The sequence below is a fragment of the Salvelinus sp. IW2-2015 genome, linkage group LG17 (genome assembly GCF_002910315.2).
Source record: "Salvelinus sp. IW2-2015 linkage group LG17, ASM291031v2, whole genome shotgun sequence".
NCBI classification, from domain to species: Eukaryota; Metazoa; Chordata; class Actinopteri; order Salmoniformes; family Salmonidae; genus Salvelinus; species Salvelinus sp. IW2-2015.
In genome coordinates this window covers 36,282,290-36,306,085 of record NC_036857.1, presented here as the reverse complement: position 1 = coordinate 36,306,085, position 23,796 = coordinate 36,282,290, and the positions used below count along the sequence as shown (strand labels likewise).

Genomic DNA, 23,796 nt, shown 5'->3' with positions numbered 1-23,796 from the left:
GATTCTCTTGCAAACAACTTAGTGTGACATAACGTCCAGTTGTTCGGCAATTGTCCAGCAGAATTTCAGAGAAATTGTAGGCTCACAGGCTGACCACACCGCTCGCTCGCATTGCAAAATACATTTAGAAATCTATGTTATTCAATTATTGCACCCACACTGCTCGCGTGTGCCAACGAGCGTCTGCGTTGCTAACAGGCTGACTACACCATTCGCGTGTGCGAGCGTTGCAAAATAAATTTTGAAATCTGTTTTTCAATTATTGCGTGCGCCAACGAGCGTCTGTGTTGCCAAGGGCTAAAATAGAAATCAGTTCTATTTCTGTCGCAGATTGCGCTGCAAGTCCTGCCTCTCCCATCTCCTCATTGGTTTATAGAAGCAGGTACCCACGTGCCATCTCCTCATTGGTTATACCCACGTGGGTGACTGAAAGACGAAAGAGGTCAGTGGCGGTAATGCACCTAATTTATGAAAGTTGCCAATCGCAATATAAAGTCAAGAGAAGAAAAAGCCTGGAAGGAAGAGAGATGACTAGAAACGATTCGGTTGGCCATTTTATGTGTGGATTAATTGGCGGAGTAGAGGACCTTGTGCATTTCAGGAAAAATAACTCAATGTTTATATCCCAGGACAAATTAGCTAGCAACAGCAAGCTAGCTAAATAGGACAAATTAGCTAGCAAGTGCAAGCTAACTAGCAAAATGGCCATAAATGTTTAATCCTTTTCAAACCTGTCCCCAAATTAATATAATTGGTTCAGAGTTTGTTTTGATATTTTAACCTGCGTGTCGTGATCGCTTTTGGTGTGGGAAGACAAAATAAATTCGCGCACGATGGCGCACGCGCGCAGACGGTTTGGGTTCCGTAACTAGCTGTTGCTAGCTCCAACGCATTCAGAAGGAAATAAATTTCACAAATGATCTTTTAAAAAGGCACACCTGTTAATTTAAATGCATTCCAGGTGACTACCTCATGAAGCTGGTTGAGAGAATGCAAAGTGTGCAAAGCTGTCAAAGGGTGGCTATTTGAATCTCAAATATAAAATATATTTAGATTTTTTTAACACTGATTTGTTTAACACATTACATTGTATTGTTTTTAAAATTGTATAGCTGCCTTAATTTTGCCAGACCCGATAAGTAGCTGCTGCCGGGGATCCATAATAAATACAAAGGCAGTAGTAGATAAATCAATTTACAAAGGTCAAAGATTTCATTTGTCAATCTGAAAATAGTTTTACATTCATGAACTAACAATTTATGTAAGCAAGGATGAGAACTGTAATATGGGAACAATGAAACAACAAAGTATTGAGGGTTACTATATACAGTATTAAATGTATAGAAAATCTTCTAATGGCAATGACGTTTACATACTTACATTTTCACATCAATATGCCATCCAATGAATTGAATATTTCCAAATAGTTTCTCAACAAGGACCATGCATTTCATTATATATGATGTATGTAACATATGTTTGATACACTTGCAAAAATGTACACCCAATACATACGAGGTAAACTTGTAGCACATTTTCTGACATTGGGGGATGCCCATATACTGTATGTTTTACAGACACGTCTGGCACATTTCTGAGGTCCAACAACTCCAGCCACAACATTAGTGCACATCATCCTACGAAACCAACAATGTGTCAATGGTCATTTCTAAAAAAGATAATGCCCGAGTTACCTATAGTTTGGTCCCCTGACAAAAAAAAAACTAGATAAAATCCAGTAGGTGGATTGAAAATATAGTAAGTGAGAGAGAAAGAGAACTCTCCTCTAGTAAAAGGATCTGCTCATAAAATATTACATACCAAGGTTCACTGGTGAAAGCCAGATAAAGGACACAGGAGTCACTGATGTATTTGTGGGACTTTTGCAATATTCAGTGTGCTGATGAGACTTCTGTTACGATTGTGCTCCTAATATTTTATACAATCGATAAAAGAAAACATGTTTGCTTGTTGAACTCATAGCGATTTGCTAAATATTGTGTTTTTTAATTAGCATGATTGTGGAGTGTTCAATCCTCTTGGATAACAAGAGATGTGCTTTTGGTTGGACAACAGTCAATTATGACATCCATAAGACACATAGAATTCACCATGATCACAATAAGGACATTCATTGAAAAGTAAAAAAGGGTTATATGCTCAAACTGAACAAAAATATAAAAGCAACATGTAGTGTTGGTCCCATGTTTCATGAGCTGAAATAAAAGATCCCAGACATTTTCCATACGCACAAAAAGCTTGTTTCTCTTAAATGTTGTGCACACGTGTTTACAAAGTTAACTAGTTTTCCTAGTTAAATAAAGGTTAAATAAAAAAACAATTTAAATGTAAAAACAATTTACATCCCTGTTAGTGAGCATTTTCCTTTGCCAAGACAATCCATCCACCTGACAAGTGTGACATATCAAGAAGCTGATTACACAGGTGCACCTTGTGCTGTGGACAATAAAAGGCCACTCTAAAATGTGCTGTTTTGTCACACAACGCCACAAATGTCTCAAGTTGAGGGAGTGTGCAATTGGCATGCTGACTGCAGGAATGTCCATAGCTGTAGCCAGATGCATTAAATTCTCTACCCTAATCCTCCTCCAACATCGTTTTAGAGAATTTGTCAGTACATCCAACCGACCTCACGTAACCATGCCAGCCCAGGACCTGCACATCTGGCTTCTTTACCTGCAAGATCAAAGAATTTCTACACAAACTGTCAGAAACCATTTTGGGGAAACTCATCTGCGTGCTCGTCGTCCTCACCAGGGTCTTGACCTGACTGCAGTTCGACGTTGTAACTGACTTCAGTGGGCAAATGCTCACCTTCGATGGCCACTGGCATGCTGGAGAAGTGTACTCTTCCTGGATGAATCCCGGTTTCAACTGTACCGGGCAGATGGCAGACAGCATGTATGGCTTCGTGTGGGTGAACGGTTTGCTGATGTCAACGTTGTGAACAGAGTGCCCCATGGTGGCGGTGGAGTTATGGTATTGGCAGGCATAAGCTATGGACAATGAACACAATTGCATTTTATAAATGGCAATATGAATGCACAGAGATATCGTGACGAGATCCTGAGGCCCATTGTCGTGCCATTCATCCTCCTCCATCACCTCACGTTTCAGCATGATAATGCACGGCCCCATGTCGCAAGGATCTATACACAATTCCTGGAAGCTGAAAATGTCCAAGTTCTTCCATGGCCTGTATACTCCCCAGACATGTCACCCATTGAGCATGTTTGAGATGCTCTGGATTGCTGTGTACAACGGTTTGTTTCCGTCAATATCCAGTAACTTCACAGCCATTGAAGAGGAGTGGGGCATTCCACAGGCCACAATCAACAGCGTGAAGGAGATGTGTCACAATGCATTAGGCAAATGGTGGTCACACCAGATACGGACAGCATTTCTGATCCACTACTTAAAAAAAACAAAAAGGTATCTGTGACCAACAGAAGCATATCTGTATACCCAGTCATGTGAAATCCATAGGACCTAATGTAATCATTTCAATTGACTGCTTTCCTTAAATGAACTGTAACTCAGTAACATCGTTGAAATTGTTACATGTTGCTTTTATATTTTTGTTCAGTGTTATTTTTTACTTGAATTACGTTATCCACAACAATATTAATAAACCCATTTTAAATGACTGTTATGGTTGCAGTTAGCCATGTGATATTAATGTACACTGAAAAAATAACAGGTACAGGAGGGACTTTATCAATTTCCCATCTGGTTCAATAATATCTCTGGAAGTTCAGATGGGCTCAATGTAAAATAGCATCATTAAGTAGAATGGTCTGGTTCTATATAGGTCTTTGTGCAATGCATGGAGATGATATATACAGTATCAAAATGCCATTGCTTATTATGTTAACCATGACATTTTCCATCCTAAAAGCAAAGCTACAGTAGAATACAACAGGCTAGTTTCAGAGCTCAATTATCAATGTAAGTGTGGGTGAATCAAATGCAGAGAAAACCGATCGTGGACAGTTTTTCTATTTATGAAAAACTGCTGAACCTATAGCAATGACAACTTTTCCGACAATGCCCAACAAGACAGACCAACAGATCAACATTGAGAAAGGTTGTTCGAGTGTATGGAATTGTGTGGGAAATTCCTACAGTCATGTTAAATAATGTGAAGTAAAGCTAGTGTATATGATTCAAGACTAAGGGTCTTCATACAGTTGGGATACGTACAGTTTTTAGCCAAATGTTTTGCCAGGACAAAAAGGGGTAGGAGCATCTATTCAATGTGGTCATGTAGTCCTTTGAATCGGACACACCGCTAACGTTGCGATACGTACAGTTTTTGTCCACGGGACCTTGGTGCGGCCACACCATTTCAGGATGGCAGAGCTGCAAAGTATGTTGGGAGGTGGCATGGTCCTGTTTGGTGAGTCATCACCAGTTAACACAGCCACAAAGTCATAATTATGGCTAAACTCCCGAAGACACTGGGCACATTTCTATAATTTCTCAAATTAAACGTTTATTTTAAACCTAACCCTAATAACCTTAAATTAAGGCCAAAACGCACATTTTTGTAGCTAATTTAGCCTTTGTGGCTCTGGAATCTGACTTTGTGGCTGTGTTATCTAGTGGAAACCTGGTTGGGGTGGGGTGCGATGAGGGTTGGGTTGGGTGTTGGTTGGTTGACATTCAAGGGGAAGAGGGTTGGACGGGGAGGCGCTATCTACTGTTTCGCTATGTCTCCTTTCTTCAGGATGATCTGCCGTTGCCATGGCGCCAACTTGCTCTCGTTGTAACCCATGGTCCGTAGTCGTTCCTGCTCGTTCTTCTCCTCGCTCTCCTTTGCCTTGTTTGCAAGCTCCTCCTCTTTTCTGAGTGCACCAACAAGAGAGAAGGTGAATACAAGGCGTCAGTGTGATTCAATGTGTGACTGTTTCAGCTTGTATTAAGAAACAATTGCCTGATTCTGGGCCAACCCGAACTCTACTGTGCTGTCTCTGATATGTTATTTTTTACATGGTAACTATGGTGATGCGTTACCAGAATAGCCCAGTACAGCTCGCTCGGTTTGGCCCTGTTGAGTAAATAAAAAGGTCACTATTACCCTGGGCTCCACTCTGTTAAGCTCACCTCTCCTTGTCTTGTCTGGCATGACACGGAGTACAAGGAGTGGAATGTAAGCACAAAACAGATTCTGGATTTTAGGCTAGGTCACCACAGTCAAATGTAAATATTTGAGATGGGCTTAAATTAGCTGGGAGTTTAAACTTTTGGGACTATTCTATTGGTTCCATTGTACCAGGCAAACCAAAGCTCAAGTATTTGACCCTGGTCTGGTAACAATGAATACTTTTGGTACCTCCTATAACTGGTTACTACCTGGTAAAAATACATTAGTGTCATTTCTAAATAGATACCAGGTAAATAGACTTCTGCCTTACGGATGATTTAACTAACTTTTAAACGTGTCGTATTACACTGAGCAGGATTAATGAGTTAGTCACCTAACGCTGATTGCTGATTGTTAATGTAAGCATAGGAACTGAGAAGTGGTCTGTGGTCACCACCTGCAGAACCACTCCTTTATTGGGGGTGTCTTGCTAATTGCCTATAATTTCCACCTTTTGTCTATTCCATTTGCACAACAGCATGTGAAATTTATTGTCAATCAGTGTTGCTTCCTAAGTGGACAGTTTGATTTCACAGAAGTGTGTTTGTTTTTGTTATATATTGTGTTTTTTTTGTTTTCTTTTTTTTTTTTTGAGATGTATATATATATATATATATATATATATATATATATATATATATATATATATATATATATATATATATATATATATATATATATATATATATATATATATATAAAGACAAAAACACAGTCTGGGAAGCACAAATAAAACATAAAAATCACACAGAAAAACAGTTGCAATACTCCACAAAAAAAGCAATACTATAAATTGCCCAAACGGCATCAGAACATCAAGATGAAATGTACTTTGAATTTTGATCCAAAAATATTGTGCATGGTATTGTACATTCTCTATATAACACATTGTTATTCGGTAAGTTGGAATTTAACTGCAAAAGTATTTTTTTTTTTTTTTTTCGCAATACACACAACCTTTTGTATGCAACAATTCAGTTTGATGGAAACCCCTCTGGTGGGAAAATGCACATATTGTTATGTGGATATTAGAATATGTGCATTTAAAATATGTTGCAAAGTTGATGGAAACCAAGATCATGATAGTTTGTGGCATATTATAAATGAACATTTTATAGAATGTTTTCTTACCTTTTTTGCTCCCTGCCCGACCCGGAGAAGTTAGGCACAAAAGGGAATTTAAGGAAATACAGTATTAATGCATCGCATTCAAAATGTTACTTAACGACTACAGGAAATAATGTGTATAGTGGTTATACAGTAGGTAGCTATATGCTCTAAATAGTTCAGGATCTATATTACTTTTTTTAATCAACCCACCCAACTTGAGGGGGGGGGAAAGACAGAAAAAAAAGAAAAAACAACCAAGGCAAACAGACAAGCAACCTTAGAAATTGACAGAAGGGAGGACAAATCATTGAAGAGATAATGGAGTAACAGTGGAAGCTCCTGATTGGAGGAATGGGATGGGTAGCACCACCTCTCACTCACTTCTCTTCATCAAGCTTTTTCTTGATGATGTCCCTTCGCCATCCTGGCATGGACGCCAGGCGCGCCACCTCCTCATCCACCTGCAGAGGACCAAACACACAAGAGCTTTTAACAATGTCCCTGCCCAACTCCACTACTACAGTCATCCCATTAGCCTCCAAGGAACTGAGACTTTTCCCATCCTTTGTTGATGTAGCTCACAAAGGTGAAGCACCTGATTTTGGACCCTTCATAATGCTTACATAGTATCGCTGAAACATACACCAGGACAGCTCTTTAAAGTGTAACAGTATAACTTTAGACCGTCCCCTCGCCCCGACCCAGGGACCCTCTGCACACATCAACAACAGTCACCCACTAAGCGTCGTTACCCATCGCTCCACAAAAGCCGCGGCCCTTGCAGAGCAAGGGGAAACCCTACATCAAGTCTCAGAGCAAGTGACGTAACCGATTGAAACGCTATTAGCGCGTACCCGCTAACTAGCTAGCCATTTCACATCCGTTACACTGGCATCGAATACCATTTCAAAAACATTTGAAATACATTACCTGTTGCTTTGTTGAGCTTGCCTGCTTACCTTACCTTGCTTACCTTATCAGCTGACCTTGGGCCCAAGAAAGTGAAGGTAACCTGCCTAAATGACTACCACCCTCGGTAGCCATGAAGTGCTTTGAAAGGCTGGTCATGGCTTACATCAACACCAGACCCACTCCAATTTGAATATCACCCCAACAGATCCACAGATGATGCAATCACACTCCACACAGCCCTTTCCTACCTGGACAAAAATAAAACCTATGTGAGAATGCTGTTCATCGACTACAGCTCAGCATTCAACACCATAGTGCCCACAAAGTTTATCACTAAGCTAAGGACCCTGGGACTAAACACCTCCCTCTGCAACTGGATCCTGGACTTCCTGACGGGCCGCTCCCAGGTGGTAAGGGTAGGCAACAACACATCTGCCACGCTGATCCTCAACACGGGGGCCCTTCAGGGGTGCGTCTCCTCCTGTACTCCCTGTTCACCCTTCGACTGCGTGGCCAAGCACGACTCCAACACCATCATTAAGTTTGCTGATGACACAACAGTGGTAGGCCTGATCACCGACAGCGATGAGACAGCCTATAGGGGAGAGGTCAGAGACCTGACCGTGTGGTGCCAGGACAACAACCTCTCCCTCAAATGTAAACAAGACAAAGGAGCTGATCGTGGACTACAGGAAAAGGAGGGCCTGTAGTGGAGCGGGTAAAGAGTTTCAAGATCTTTGGCATCCACATCACCAACAAACTATCATGGTCCAAACACACCAAGACAGTCGTGGAGAGGGCACGACAAAACCTTTTCCCCATCGGGAGACTGAAAAGATTTGGCATGGGTCCCCAAATCCTCTAAAAGTTCTACATCTGCATTATTGAGAGCATCCTGACCGGTTGCATCACCGCCTGGTATGGCAACTACTCAGCATCCGACCGTAAGGCGCTACAGAGGGTAGTGCGTACGGCCCAGTACATCACTGTGGCTAAGCTTCCTGCCATCCAGGACTTATATACCAGGTGGGGTCAGAGGAAGGCCCAAAAAATTGTCAAAGACTCCAGTCACCCAAGTCATAGACTGTTCTCTCTGCTACCGCACGGCAAGCGATAACCGGAGCGCCAAGTCTAGGTCCAAAAGGCTCCTTAACAGATTCTACCCCCAAGCCATAAGACTACTGAACAATTAAACAAATGGCTACCTGGACTATTTACATTGACAGCCCCCCCCCCCCTCCTTTGTTTTTACACTGCTGCTACTTGCTGTTTAGGATCTATGCAGTCACTTTACCCTTACCTCAACTAACCTGAACCCCCTGTATATAGCCTCGTTATTGTCATTTTGTGTTACTTTTTATTTTTGACTTCAGTTTATTTGGTAAATATTTTCTTAACGCCATTGTTGGTTAAGGGCTCGTAAGTATTTGGCGCATGTGACAAATAAAATGAGATTTGGAGAGCCATTTTTAAGTGACTGAAACCCAGCTCATTGCAGACAGATTGTGGACACTGCCTGAAACCTGTCTCTTTCAGGTCCTAATTAGAGGATGGGAGCCATCTTGGATTTCTCATCTTCACCTGGCAACAGATCCATTATCCCCCTCGCATCCCTCTCACCCCACAGCGTTTCACTGGCCCTAGCCAACAGTATCCGTGTAAGCTTAGCTCTCGACACACTGCATTTTTTAAGGTTCCCCTGTGAACTCTGGAATGAGAGTAAAAATAGGAAAGTGAGACAAAGCCAGTTTAATGCTACCTATACAACAGCAGAGCATCCATTCTAGATTTACATGGTTGTATGCTAATTGCATCATATAAAAGGCGTGGCGGCCGCAGTCGGAAGGCATCCGTACATACCTGGACGAGTAACAAGAACGGTTGCTGTTTAGGGAATGCATGGAAGTTCTCTTGAGCTAATACTATGAACTGATAGGCAAAGACCAATAATGTGTCTTATTGTATACACGTGTGAGCTGAACTTGGTAAGAAATTGAAATATGGATTGTTCAATGGTCCTTTGAACATGGTGTCCTATCTTGCCTTGATAAAATATGGACATTTAGATTAGAGGTGACACAAAAACCCAATTGATCAAATCCACTCACAGAGGGAGAATCTCTCGTGTCAGCTCTCTTAAGACTCCTTCTCAAAACAAAACTCATTGGATGAGAAAGCCAGAGGTCCCGCCCGTGACCTTCTCCAATGGGTTTGAGGAGGCGGCGATGAGAGGACGTGAGGAGTATTCAATTAAGATTCTCCTAGAGCCTCATACCTACTCATTCAATTCATTCAAGGGGCTTTATTGGCATGGGAAACATGTTTACATTGCCAAAACAAGTGAAATGAACAGTAAATATTACACACAGTTCCAAAAGAATAAAGACATTTCAAATGTCATTATGTACAGTGTTGTAACGTTGTGCAAATAGTTAAAGTAAAAAAAAGTAAATATGGGTTGTATTTACAATGGTGTTTGTTCTTCACTGATTGCCCTTTTCTTGTGGCAACAGGTCACAAATCTTGCTCCTGTGATGGCACACTGTGGTATTTCACCCAGTAGATATGAGAGTTTATCAAAATTGGATTTCGAATTCTTTGTGGATCTGTGTAATCTGAGGGAAATATGTGTCTCTAATATGGCAGGAGGTTAGGAAGTGCAGCTCAGTTTCCACCTCATTTTGTGGGCAGTGTGCACATAGCCTGTCCGCTCGAGAGCCAGGTCTGCCTACGGCAAACTTTCTGAATAGCAAGGCTATGCATAGTCAAAGCTTTCTTTAATTTTGGGTCAGTCAGTGGTTCTGCCAATGTGTATTCTCTGTTGAGGGCCAAATAGCATTTTAGTTTGCTCAGTGTTTTTATTATTTTTTTCCAGGGGGCCAAGTAATTATATTTTTGTTTTCCCATGATTTGGCTGAGTCTACTCACTACATATCATTTTCCTCCCCTTGAATCTCTGGGTTGGTAAAGTTGGTAAAGCTACAGCAGGTGGACTCGATTTAGCTCACCCAGAACACCAGGTGGGCGAGATTCCCATATGGAAAAGATATAAGAATTCTGTTAAATTATTCTATATGTTCTACCTGGAACTTGTAATTAATACATATGGCAGCAGAAACACATACAAGTTTCATTAAATATTATTGTAATATCTGACTTGTATGGGTGGGTCCCGTGTGGCTCAGTTGGTAGAGCATGGCGGCGCTTGCAACGCCAGGGTTGTGGGTTCATTCCCCACGGGGGGACCAGGATGAATATGTATGAACTTTCCAATTTGTAAGTCGCTCTGGATAAGAGCGTCTGCTAAATGACTTAAATGTAAATGTAACATTTAGACAGAAATGTAGAATGTATTGTATAAAAAAAACATACAAGACATAGAAGGCTTAGCTTACAAGGTCTCATATACATGGGACATACACATTTCAAAGCCCTTGCACTGTCTGACAGACGCACAAAAGATCACACTTATTTTTAAAAAAGAAGCAAAGTCCGCCGTGAGGAGCAGGAGCTGGAATGCCGAAGGAGGGAGAACAGGGGAGAGGGCGGTGCAGCAGGAGGAGGAAGGGGAAAAGCAGAAGGAGCAAGAAGGGAGAAAGCAGGAGGGGAGGGTCAGGAGGATGAAGAGGAAAGCAGGAGGCGAGGAGGAGGAGGAGGAGCAAGAGGAAGGGGGAAAGCAGGAGGTGAAGAAGAGGGAAAGCAGTCTTGTCCCATCGCTGCAACTCCTGTACGGACTCGGGAGAGGCAAAGGTTGAGAGCCGTGCGGCCCCTGAAACACAACCCAGACAAGCTGCACTGCTTCTCGACACAATGCACACTTAACCCGGAATCCAGCCGCACCAATGTGTTGGAGGAAACACCGTACACCTGGCGATAGTGTCGGCATGCATTGCGCCCAGTCCGCCACAGGAGTCGCTAGTGCACGATGGGACAAGAACATCCCTGCCAGCCAAACTCTCCCCTAAACCGGAAGACGCTGGGCCAATTGTGCGCCACCCCATGGGTCTCCTGGTCGCGGCCGGCTGCGGCAGAGCCTGGAACCAGGATCTCTAGCGGCACATCTAGCACTGCCTTAAACCACTGCGCCACTTAAACCACTGCGCCATTTGGAGGCTCCATATGGAGGGTGTGGACGCAACTGTACCGCATCGCCATGTGCCTCCCAAATTTTGTAACAATGCGGAAGGGTTTGTATAGCTTGACATGACTGGTTGGCGGTAGGTGGGGGCGGTACATCCTGTATTAAACACAAACTAATTTCCTTGGTAACAGCTCCACGAAGCGCAAGAAGTATGAATGCCCTGACTTCTGCTGAGGCCATATCACCGTAAATGTTGCATGGACAATGCAGACGTCGGATTGACCATTCACCCAGATGCACAATGCACTGCGCTCTCCTGACAATTTGTGCACATTCATTGTTTCAGAATTTCATTGTGCGAAATATTTGCATTTGATTGTTAGTATATATAAATTCACCATTACATATCACCAGTAGTTCATGTACTGTTAATTCCTAATCTACAATGTTTGTTACTTTGGTTACAGTCATTTATTTTAATAGATTATTCCAGTCTTTCTTTTGTCATTGTCGGAGTGGACACATTGTGTGCAGAGTGCACAGCCTGTTACACTTGCTTTATTTCATTCCATTTACAAGTTCTGTCAATTTAGTCATTGTCTTTTGTTTGGAGCGCTCCTGTCAATGTTGAGTAAGGACGCATGTGACCTTCTTGGTCCCGTCCCTCAAGTCCGTGAAACACAGGAAGGAGTAATGGATGGATAGTTATTTTTAAAGCTGCAATCATAGAACACACAGTATGGATGAATGATTAGTATTAGACGGGATATAACAGCACTCCCACAGCAATTCTCCATAAATCTGCTGTATAATATACTGACAAAATAACAATTTAAATGTCTTTCATAGTCATTGTGATCGTATAGTAGATTTAACAATTTATAATAATTCCTAATTTACTATAATAAAAATATATATTGTTTCCATGTAATCTCATTCACAACAGAATAAACTATCATCCATTTTAGTATTCAAAAGATATCAAATTTAACTGAAAAATGACTCATGTCACACTCTTGTGGCAAAGAAATATAATACATCTAGAAAGTACCACATTTTCCTAAGCTAACAAAGCCAGGCTAATACACTGCTAGCTGGTGCTCATAAATTTATACATATACTTTACACATTTGTCAAAATACCTGCAATCATGGCCCACACACAGTATGGATGAGTGGTGAGTAGTAGACGGGATATAAACAGCACTCCTAAAGATGCATTCTCGAGTTAGCTACCAACTTCAGAGGGAACTTTAGCTAGCATAAAACCCACATGGCAAATAACATAGTGGATTATTTGACGCCAAACCAACAACATTAGTTACTAATAACATAAATTGCTAATGTAGGATGTTAAATGTGGATTTTATGATGTAATGTCAACTTTATACATTTCTATCACGGGACCACTCAATTGTCCATAAATCTGCAGTGGATTACCCAGAATTCCATACTTTTATCATTGAGTGATTAGACATGGTAAACACACGAATCCACCAGGAGGTGGCATAACACCCATTGTATGCAGGAATTTAATCACACCGTTACACACGCACGCATAGCAGTAGGCCTATAGGCTACTATAGTGCGCAAATGTAGGCATATAAATGTGCCCATTTGGGGATGATAGTATTTCTGATCGGTTTAACTCATTACCACTAATGCCCCGTGGAGCTTCTCAAAATAATGTTTTATTCACCTCAAACAGCAAGCAAACAAGGTCTGTTTTTACATCCATTGAAAATTCCAATAGTTCCTCAATGTATTTGAAAAATCTTTCCAGCTCTCTCCCTTTTGATAACCACTCAGCGTGAAAGGGAAAAATGTCATGCTCTGATCCAGTGGATACGTCATAAAATAGGCTTCTTATCAGTGCCTGACTTGGACTGAAATAGGTTCCTGTACTCATTCTGGGAGCTCATACTATTTATATTAGGTGCAGGAGCTCCACAATACTTTTAAGATAGTATTCTATAAAGAGGAACAGGAGCTCAAGCAGTCGAAAATTTGAGGTGCCGGTACTCAGCTCCGGTGAGCTCCTGCCCAAGTCAAGCACTGCTTCTTATCCTTTATCCCCAGCCTACAGCTGTGTCTGTCCCAAGTTCACTGGAGCAGAATATTTTATACAATGTTGCAAGTTTGCTAGTGCAAGCTTCAGGCCGGAGTCAAGTTAATAGTTGATATAATATTTCAAGTTCGTTGCAGACAGGCCATGTGTAGCCAATATGATTTATAGGATTTTTATTATTATCTAGATATTTTCAGCCTGCAGGCTGCAATGTTTTTATTTGTTGGCTTTATGTAGGCTATTTTTTACATAAACTCAACAAAAAAAGACATCCCTTTTTCAGGAACCTGTCTTTCAAAGATAATTTGTAAAAATCCAAATAACTTCACAGATCTTCACTGTAAAGGGTTTGAACACTGTTTCCCATGCTTGTTCAATGAAATATAAATCATTTATGAACATGCACCTGTGGAACGGTCGTTAAGACACTAACAGCTTACAGACGGTATGCAATTGAGGTCACAGTTCTGAAAATGTAGGACACTAAAGAGGCCTTTCTGCTGACTCTGGAAAACAACAAAAGAAAGATGCCCAGGGTCCCTGCTCATCTGCGTGAACGTGCCTTAGGCATGCTGCAAGGAGGCATGAGGACTGCAGATGTGGCCAGGGCAATATATTGCAATGTCCGTACTGTGAGACGCCTAAGACAGCGCTACAGGGAGACGGGATGGACAGCTGATCGCCCTCGCAGTGGCAGACCACGTGTAACAACACCTGCACAGGATCGGGAACATCCGAACATCACACCTGCGGGACAGGTACATGATGGCAACAACAACTGCCCGAGTTACACCAGGAACGCACAATCCCTCCATCAGTGCTCAGACTGTCCACAATAGGCTGAGAGAGGCTGGACTGAGGGCTTGTAGGCCTGTTGTAAGGCAGGTCCTCACCAGACTTCACCGGCAACAACGTTGCCTATGAGCACAAACCCACCATCGCTGGACCAGACAGGACTGGCAAAAAGTGCTCTTCACTTACGAGTTGCGGTTTTTGTCTCACCAGGGGTGATGGTCGGATTCGCGTTTAACACCGAAGCCTGTACTCTGGAGCGGGATCGATTTGGAGGTGGAGGGTCTGTCATGGTCTGGGGCGGTGTGTCACAGCATCATCGGACTGAGCTTGTTGTCATTGCAGGAAATCTCAACGCTATGCGTTACAGGGAAGACATCCTCCTCCCTCGGTACCCTTCCATCAGGCTCATCCTGACATGTCCCCCCAGCATGACAATGCCACCAGCCATACTGCTCGTTCTGTGCGTGATTTTCTGCAAGGCAGGAATGTCAGTGTTCTGCCATGGCCAGCGAAGAGCCCGGATCTCAATCCCATTGAGCACGTCTGGGACCTGTTGGATCGGAGGGCTCGGGCTCGGGCCATTCCCCCCAGAAATGTCCGGGAACTTGCAGGTGCTTTGGTGGAAGAGTGGGGTAACATCTCACAGCAAGAACTGACAAATCTGGTGCAGTCCATGAGGAGGAGATGCACTGCAGTACTTAATGCAGCTGGTGGCCACACCAGATACTGACTGTTACTTTTGATTTTGACCCCCCCTTTGTTTAGGGACACATTATTCCATTTCTGTTAGTCACATGTCTGTGGACCTTGTTTAGTTTGTCTCAGTTGTTGAATCTTATGTTCATACAAATATTTACACATGTTAAGTTTACTGAAAATAAACGCAGTTGACAGTGAGAGGACGTTTCTTTTTTTGCTGAGTTTAGTTGGCAATAGAAGTGACATTTTTAGGTTTGTTTAATTTTCTTTCAGATTTGGATAGAATTTTGAGACATCAAGACGTTATTATAAATTAAATTAAACTTTCACGAAAATGTGCATATGAAAACCATAACTGGCACAGAGATCGGTAGAAATGGTAAGATAAATTGACATTCCACATGAGTCAGGTTGCCCACTCCATGGTAGCCTATTAACGGCAACTTCAGGAGAGTAATTGCAGAATCTGTGAACCTCTCTTGCATAGGTTCGATGGACACTCACTGGACTCTAACCACATACTTACACACACTACACTGACACACACACTACTCTGTTTATTATCTATGCATAGTCACTTTACCCCCACCTACATGTACATACAGTATTACCTCAACTACCTCGACTAACCCGTACCCCTGCACATACTCGGTACCAGTGCCCCTTGTACTGTACATAGCCTCGTTATTTTATTGTGTTACTATTTTTCCTTTAGTTTAGCAAACTTAAAAACTCCGCATTGTTGATTTAGGGCTCGTAAGTAAGCATTTCACGGTAAGATTTGATTTGACTAAGGGGCGCTTATAGGCTGAGTTCATCTTATTGACCGCAGATCGGCAGGTCCGAACGCTGCCGGAGACAATGAATTCATCCTGGGTTGTGAGCACAGAATACACTCAATTATAAGGGTTGCAGCCACACTTTTTTTTTTTTTTTACATGGTGGGGGTCACAAAAACGTTAATATTAAAATGGTGTCGCGGGCCAAAATGGTTTGGGAACCCCTGACTTAGCTACTTGAATTGTTATCTAATCCAAATCCTTTTTTCATTATATTTTTTTACAGAAGTTAAAACCACTGGACAGGACAGGGTTTATTTTTATGTCATTTGACATTTGGTTATCTCCTCCAGCTCCTCCATTTAAGTTGACAATCATTCTCTCTAAATTAATAATTAATATTTTTCTGGGTGGCCGGTGTTTTCATTGATAAATTGCCGCAGATAACGGTCTATTGGGTTTGCGAATATCTAGACAGTACCCTCAGTCTCAACCATGTATCCAGTCCACAATCTTGACTCCAACCTGTACGAGGGCGCATCCCAGCTCGAACCAATTGGCTGAAAGTAGATCGGAAGTCGTCCACTGTAAGGAGTAATCTCCTTATGTCGTCAGTATAAGTCACCGTTCCACATTCGCTAGCATGACAGCAGATGACAGTAAAAGGGTTAATATTTCAGGGGGAAAAATGTAATCTGTACATGAGGGAAGAAGAGAAAACGCTATGACAAAATGCATCTTTGCTGTCATGGGTGTCTGTTGCAGTAGAGGAATGTTGGTTGACGAATGTTAAAAATACCCACATCGACTGACTGGCTTTTTGTGGTGTGGTACTTTAGTGCGACAAAGCAAAAAAAAAGAAAAGAAAGTGTACTATACTCCTACTCGATTTAGTCTTACTGCATGGATCAAATTATACTGTAGCTTGGATTAAAGGGCTAGTTGGGTATGGGGAGCCTTGCATGACCTTTGACCTTTTACAAAACAGTAGAGCGCCAATCATGAACAGTAGTGATGTGTGAAAAAATTGATAGTTACATATCGGGATAAATATTATTTTGGACGATATATTGTATAGTATCGTTTTGACAATATCACTTTATTATTTATGCGGTAGTTGGCTGTATCTGCACCAACACTCCAGTATTTTCCCTTCATAGCCTGTTCTCCATCTTCTTTTTAAATAGGGGGCCAATTTGTATTCAGCACTTATTTCCATGACTGATCTAAACTAGTTTTCTCATGGCTTTCTTGTCCCTCTGCAGACCAACTATCCACAGACAACGCTAACTCTAGTTCCTCTACCAACGATGTGTTTTTTGCACAACAGAGGGCGGGGACACCGGGGACAACGTCGAGGCCAACACCCCCAGCACGTAAGAGGGTTCGACCCATACGTCGGGGGAAGGAGAAATCCACTACCACCCCGCGACACCTACCAATTGAGATCCAGGACGGGGCCCCCAGTCCAACAGGAGCTAAATGTGTTCAACTTATCAAGTAAGACCCTGACATCAGCTCAACTTAGTGTTCTCAATAAGGGCTTATCATTTGTACCCATTAATGACTTTGACGTCCAGATTTATCTATTCAAGTTTTTCCATAATCTGAGATTGCTTGAGTTCTTTAACAAGAGTGAAACATGACTCCACTTGAAGTGTCATCAACAGTGAGATGTATACATAGGTCTACCACGCTAATCAATAGACGTACCTGCCCTACCGTGAGTCAAGGAGGAGTTGGAGCCATTAACCCAGCTGAGGTACAGAGAGAACCATAATTAGAGCAAGAAGTTCATTCATCCCTCCCTCCAAATGCAATGCGTCCATAGAAACCTTCTGAAGGATTGTTGAACATGTTGTAGGTGACCTACTGAAAGACAGAAACACAAAGCCTATGATAACCCGAGTAGAGACGAGAGGATGGCTCTTAAGGACTTAGTCAGATCCTTCGATTATAATTACAAATAAAAGTGACAAAGGAGGAGGAATTTGCATACAAAACAAATGTGACTATGTGAATAAATGTCGCCAACAACTATGTAAACGTGACTTCTATCGCAAACTGAATTGTGACATCTTATCCACAGTGGAAAGCTGTTTGGAATCAGGACAAAATCACCAAAAAGAGAATGTGACATTTCTTAAGATACCAACTTTCTATACAGTCGCTAAATTACACAAACAAGTGTCTCCTCCTCCAGGTAGACCCATTGTAGCGGCAAGACTGACATCCAACATTTCTAAGTTTCTACAGTTAACTGGTTCAACACACTAGACTAAGATGAATACATTCTAATGTAAAAAGAAAAAAAAACAAGACTCAAATTGTCTACGTTACAAAAACCTAAAGACCTTGGGGTCTAACTGCACCACATTTTAAACTTTACCATCTGGCAAACCAATTCCACTACATAGTAAAATAGATGTATCCCAATCAACAACAAGCCCCTGGCTAGAAATAGAACAAAGAATGCAAATCACTCTGTAAGTGACCTACCATTCCTCAACCAGACTATAAAGAACCCCAACAAATCACTCTGTAAGTGACCTACCATTCCTCAACCAGACTATAAAGAACCCCAACAAATCACTCTGTAAGTGACCTACCATTCCTCAACCAGACTATAAAGAACCCCAACTGCTTCAAAAACCAGGTTATCATATCGACAACTCTGAGAGCTTGGTGGAAAATCAATAAGATCACAAATTACACCCCAGCACTAAATTAATTCACCCCAATCTGGAACAACCCAGGGTTTCAAATCAACAAGAAACCGCTTTTGTTCAACTCATGGAAACTGAGAAATCACCCATCTACAACACATATTTGGAAATGGCTCATTAATAGCACTCCCCGAACTCATCCAGAAATATGACAACCGCTAGTGAAAGCTTCTACAATATCCCCAATTTAAAAAATCTCTGCAAACCAAAATCAATCTATTAAACACTTTCCTTCAAACACCACTACTAGAACAGCTGGCAGGCATAGCCAAATCAAAATAAACAATTCTCCATATTATACAGACTACTATAAAAAAACATTTGGCATTTTAATCATTTAGTAGATGCTCTTATCCAGAGCGACTTACAGCAGCAATTAGGGTCAAGTGCCTTGCTCAAGGGCAAATCAACAGATTTTTCACCTAGTCGACTCAGATTTAAACCAGCAACTTCTCGGTTAGGCTTTTCGGTTAGGCTAGGCTACCTGCCACCAGATACCAATCTCTCTCTACCGGTCACAGAATGCAATCACTACCCAATATCAATTTCTGGAAACCAATCTGCAATAACATCTTCAGTTATGGCTAACAACCCTAACACACAACTTATACAGTACAAGATCATGCACAGAGCACATAACCCTCACCACAAAAATCCACAGAGCACATAACCCTCACCACAAAAACCACAGAGCACATAACCCTCAACACCAAAATTCACAGAGCACATAACCCTCAACACAAAACACAGAGCACATAACCCTCAACACAAATCCACAGAGCACATAACCCTCAACACAAAATGCACACAATTGGATGCGTTCACACTAGTCACAACACTCCAGAGAACTACTTTCACGCCACCTGGCTCTGTCCAACCACCCTTCAGTTCTGGAAAGAAATAACACCCTTTCGGGTCACAGCATTCCCCTCCCCCCATTCCTCTGCCTTCTTGGAGATGTCTCATCATCTGACCTGCCTCCCAAACATCATCAGTCCATTTTAAATCGCCTTAACAATCAGCAAAAAAATAAAAACTCCCTACACACACTATTACTCAACTGGAAAAACAGAAACCAATTTTCTGTTTTTCAATGGCCACGTCATAAAGGGAAAAATGACAGCATCCACCAAAGACAAAATGAAAATCATTCAACAAACTGCACCCCAGTACTCACCTCTCGATGAGCTGATCCCCACCGTAGTGTTTCCTCTAACGCCCAACTTGCTATTACTATTTATTTTTAGCTAATTATTATTATTATTATAAAACAATGGTATCGGTGTCTAATCAGGATGACATAGCCAATTAAGATTCACCCCATACAACAATATTTTCCTACAACATGGTTACTTCCCCCAAAGATACATTTGTTATGAAATGTTATCTACATGTCCGGTCCTGTACGCCTGTCCCTATCAGTACCTGTTGAATGTTTGTCTTGTGTCATGTTTGCTTGTTATTGTTGTTTTGCACTCACATCAGGTGAATAGGTTAAGCAAGTGTGGTGGGTAGGCAGGTCTGTAGATGTGTTGGCAAGTGGGTGGGTATGTTAGAGGGATGGGGACGGTGCAGAGAACAAACATAGGGTTGTTGTTTTTGGCTGGGGTATTCGGAGCGGCTTCACTTTTATAAAAATGTATGCCCAAAAAGTCAAATTTAAAAAGAAAAATAACCCTTGAACTCACCTCAGGCTCTAAAGGAGATTCTTGAAAAGCACGTTTTATGCTACAGGCAAAAAGTTAACACTGTTGATCTCTAATGACGAAAGCAATCCAATGTCAAGATTGCCAACATCTGGGGGTAATTCAGGAGGGTGTCACATGTTTACACATTTTTCAAACAATGCAATCTCCATAGACAAACATTGGGAAGTAGAATGGCCTTACTGAAGAGCTCAGTGACTTTCAACGTGGCACTGTTATAGGATGCCACTTTTCCAACGAGTCAGTTCGTCAAATTTCAGCCCTGCTAGAGCTGCCCCGGTCAACTATAAGTGCCATTATGGTGAAGTAGAAATGTCTAGGGGCAGTTTTTCATGATTCGGGTTAAGCCCCTTCGTTCCAGTGAAGGGAAATCTTAATGCTACAGCATACAATGACATTCAAAATTATTCTGTGCTTCCAACTTTGTGGCAACAGTTTGGGAAAGGCCCTTTCCTGTTTCAGCATGACAATACCCCGTGCACAAAGCGAGGTCCATTCAGAAATGGTTTGTTGAGATCAGTGTGGAAGAACTTGACTAGCCTGCACAGAGCCCTGACCTCAACCCCATTGAACACCTTTGGGATGAAATGGAACGTCGACTGCGAGCCAGGCCTAATCGCCCAACATCAGTGCCTGACCTCACTAATGCTCTTGTTGCTGAATGGAAGCAAGTCCCTGCAGCAATATTCCAACATCTAGTGGAAAGCCTTCCCAGAAGAGTGGAGGCTGTTATAGCAGCAAAGGGGGGGACCAACTCCATATTAATGTCCATGATTTTGGAATGAGATGTTCGACGAGGAGATGTCCACATACTTTCAGTCATGTAGTGTATTAAAAAATGTCAAAAGTGTGATGAGATATATATATATATATACATACAACTGTACCCTATGTATTATCAACAATCTAAAGGATTATAATTTAGTAACCAATTTATTTGCTAATGTGAATATATGAACATGTGAAAGTGTAGATGCAAAACAATACAGTAACAAAATCATAATTCATTTCCATTGAATACAAACCCTGCTATCATTATTCGACAAGCTCCTAATCTGTTCTGAAAGGTGTGCATTGTTTACATCCTGATAAGGTCACAGGCTGGGTAAAAATGATAGCATGTAAGCCATTGCGTAACCCTAAACACTTGAAACGAACACTGGAGACCTACTTTCTTCATCTTAGAGCTCATGCAACAACCAGCACCATGTGAGACTGAGGACGAGGAATATATGGCTCTGTTCTGGTTAACATTTTGTAGACGGCAAAGTGATCATCATTCTTGATAATAAAGCCATCTTCATAGTCAAGAATTGTATATGTAAGGAGTAATTGGTTTGATAGTCCATTGTGAGTATCAGGGGAATATTTGTGAAACCTATATGATGACGTCAAGTACTGTATGTATCTCTGACTAATGACAGCACAGTGCATCTCATGTAGAAGTATCTCTGACTAATGACAGCACAGTGCATCTCATGTAGAAGTATCTCTGACTAATGACAGCACAGTGCATCTCATGTAGAAGTATCTCTGACTAATGACAGCACAGTGCATCTCATGTAGAAGTATCTCTGACTAATGACAGCACAGTGCATCTCATGTAGAAGTATCTCTGACTAATGACAGCACAGTGTATCTCATGTAGAAGTATCTCTGACTAATGACAGCACAGTGTATCTCATGTAGAAGTTTAACTCGTACGAAGCGGAAACAGCACACACCCTAAAAATACACGAGTATAAATGTCATTAGAATGTTACTCCAGCATGCCAAGGGTGCAGTTTCTTGGGGGGGGGGGTCAGGCGTAGGGCCAGGATGATATCAGTATTGCGATACTCGTTGGTATCGTTGCAAGGAAACAAAACACAAAGCAGATTTTAACTTTAGGAAAACAGCCCTGATGTTGGATACAAACATACTTGTGTTGTCATCCAGAGTTACATTGGTTTCTTTTCCAAGCTGTATCACACAATATAGAGCAGGTTTTTAAAGGACCGAAGACTTTTGGTCTGCTTAACTTTTTCATTTTTGCCATGGAAAAAATATTGCGATGCTGGTATGTTCCCAGCCCGAGTCAGCGCCCAACTGTTCTCTACAGTATTTGACATTTTCAAAGTTTAAACATTTTCAGCAATACTCCGGTTTGATCAAATTATGTTACATAGCTTGCATTGCCTAAGTACAATATGTTATATCATTTTTTTGATGACAAACCTCCTACACTTCATTCTCCAACATCAGGGTCGGTCTTTTGGATTTCAAAGACCTACTTTATCAAACCAATAACACATAAGAAACTTAAAGCGGTCAACCTGCCACTTGCTTTGGTGAACAGCTGAGGGATGGAGAAATATAACCACTCAAATTCATAGACAAAGCTATGGATGCAAGGACTGACCATCATGCTTTTGAATCCACAGTATAGTGTTTGTTTGAATTTACTTTGTTCACAAACATTGGAGTAAAAACAAGCTGAAATGTTGGGTTCTGATGGGGTACGACCGTTGGGGTACGACCGTTTAAGCTAAAATGTATAAGCTATATTCTTCAAGAATCAACGGCAATAACATTTATTTAACAGCCCAACAATTGATGTAGCAACTGCAGAAACATATATTTTTTCTTCAGAATTCAGGGAATCATTGCTGGAAGCACATTTAGATCATTCCCTCTTCTATCATTACACCAGATTGTCTTGACCACTGATATGCAAATCAAAAAAGTGCATTGACATCCGCACATCCAATCACACGCTGGATGCTCCTTTCCTTCCTAAAACCTTGTGTTACCTGAGACCTCAAAGCTTACAACCCAGATTAGCTTTCTCTCCCCTAGCATTCATTCGGTTCAGGACTGTATTTTGCTGGTCGGAACAAAAAATAAACAATGGTTCTGTTATAGAACTAAACGATTTGGACAATTATTTTGGTTCCAACACCTGGTTGTGACTCATGAACTCAATATATCAAAACAGGAAATATCTGTATGGCCTGATGGAAGGGCTACAATCAGATTCTGCATCATTCAGAACAGTGTTACCCAACTCAAGTCCTCGATTATCCCCAACAGCACACATTGTTGCTGTAGCCCGGGACAAGCATGGACAAGCAAATCTGATTGTCTGGGGCTAGAACAACAATGTGTGCTGTTGGGGATAATCGAGGACTTGAGTTGGGAAACACTTTTAGAATGTACCCATTGATAAATTAGGAAATTGTTACATCCACATACCATGTATGGGTCCTTCATGGACTTGAAAAGCAATTAAGGTATCTGTCACTGTATTAGTACAGTAGCCAATGTCTACCATCTTGGATGGAACAAGTACTGACCGTTAAGTGTCTGAAATCCTATTTAACATTCCAGTCAGAACAAAGCAATCTGACACTGATACGTTTACATAAAATATAGATTATATAAATAAACAAACACATTGCACATGTCTGATAGGACTACCTTAATAATAGCACTTAAAGGGCAATAGCAAAGAAGCTCTCAAACTGCTTAAGGGGCATTCTCCCTGGGGAATACATAGGCTACAGGGTTCTAACCTGTCAATCATGTTTATTGTTCAAGACGCACGTGTGTTACTTGTATTATGACAGAACTGCTGCCAATGTACAGAATCCTTTATGTTCAAGCTCCTACAGGTAACAGTATCAGATAATAAGGGCACAGATACTAGTAGCTAGCAGCCAGGCAGATCAGAGAGTTCAACTTTACATACCAACCTAATGATCATTAAAAAAAT

The 23,796-nt window shown here is 41.5% G+C and overlaps 1 protein-coding gene across 1 annotated transcript in view; it reads right to left on the bottom strand.

Moving 5' to 3' along the window:
* Positions 1-1,199: 1,199 nt before the first annotated feature.
* LOC111976333 (espin-like) overlaps positions 1,200-23,796 on the bottom strand; it is a 92,082-nt gene continuing 69,485 nt past the window's right edge. The window contains exons 15-16 of the mRNA XM_070447746.1: positions 6,299-6,738; positions 1,200-4,868 (exon numbers count right to left, since the gene is read on the bottom strand). Of these exons, the coding sequence (XP_070303847.1) occupies positions 6,655-6,738 (84 nt within the window). The 3' untranslated portion in view covers positions 1,200-4,868; positions 6,299-6,654. The remainder of the gene's footprint in view (positions 4,869-6,298; positions 6,739-23,796) is intronic.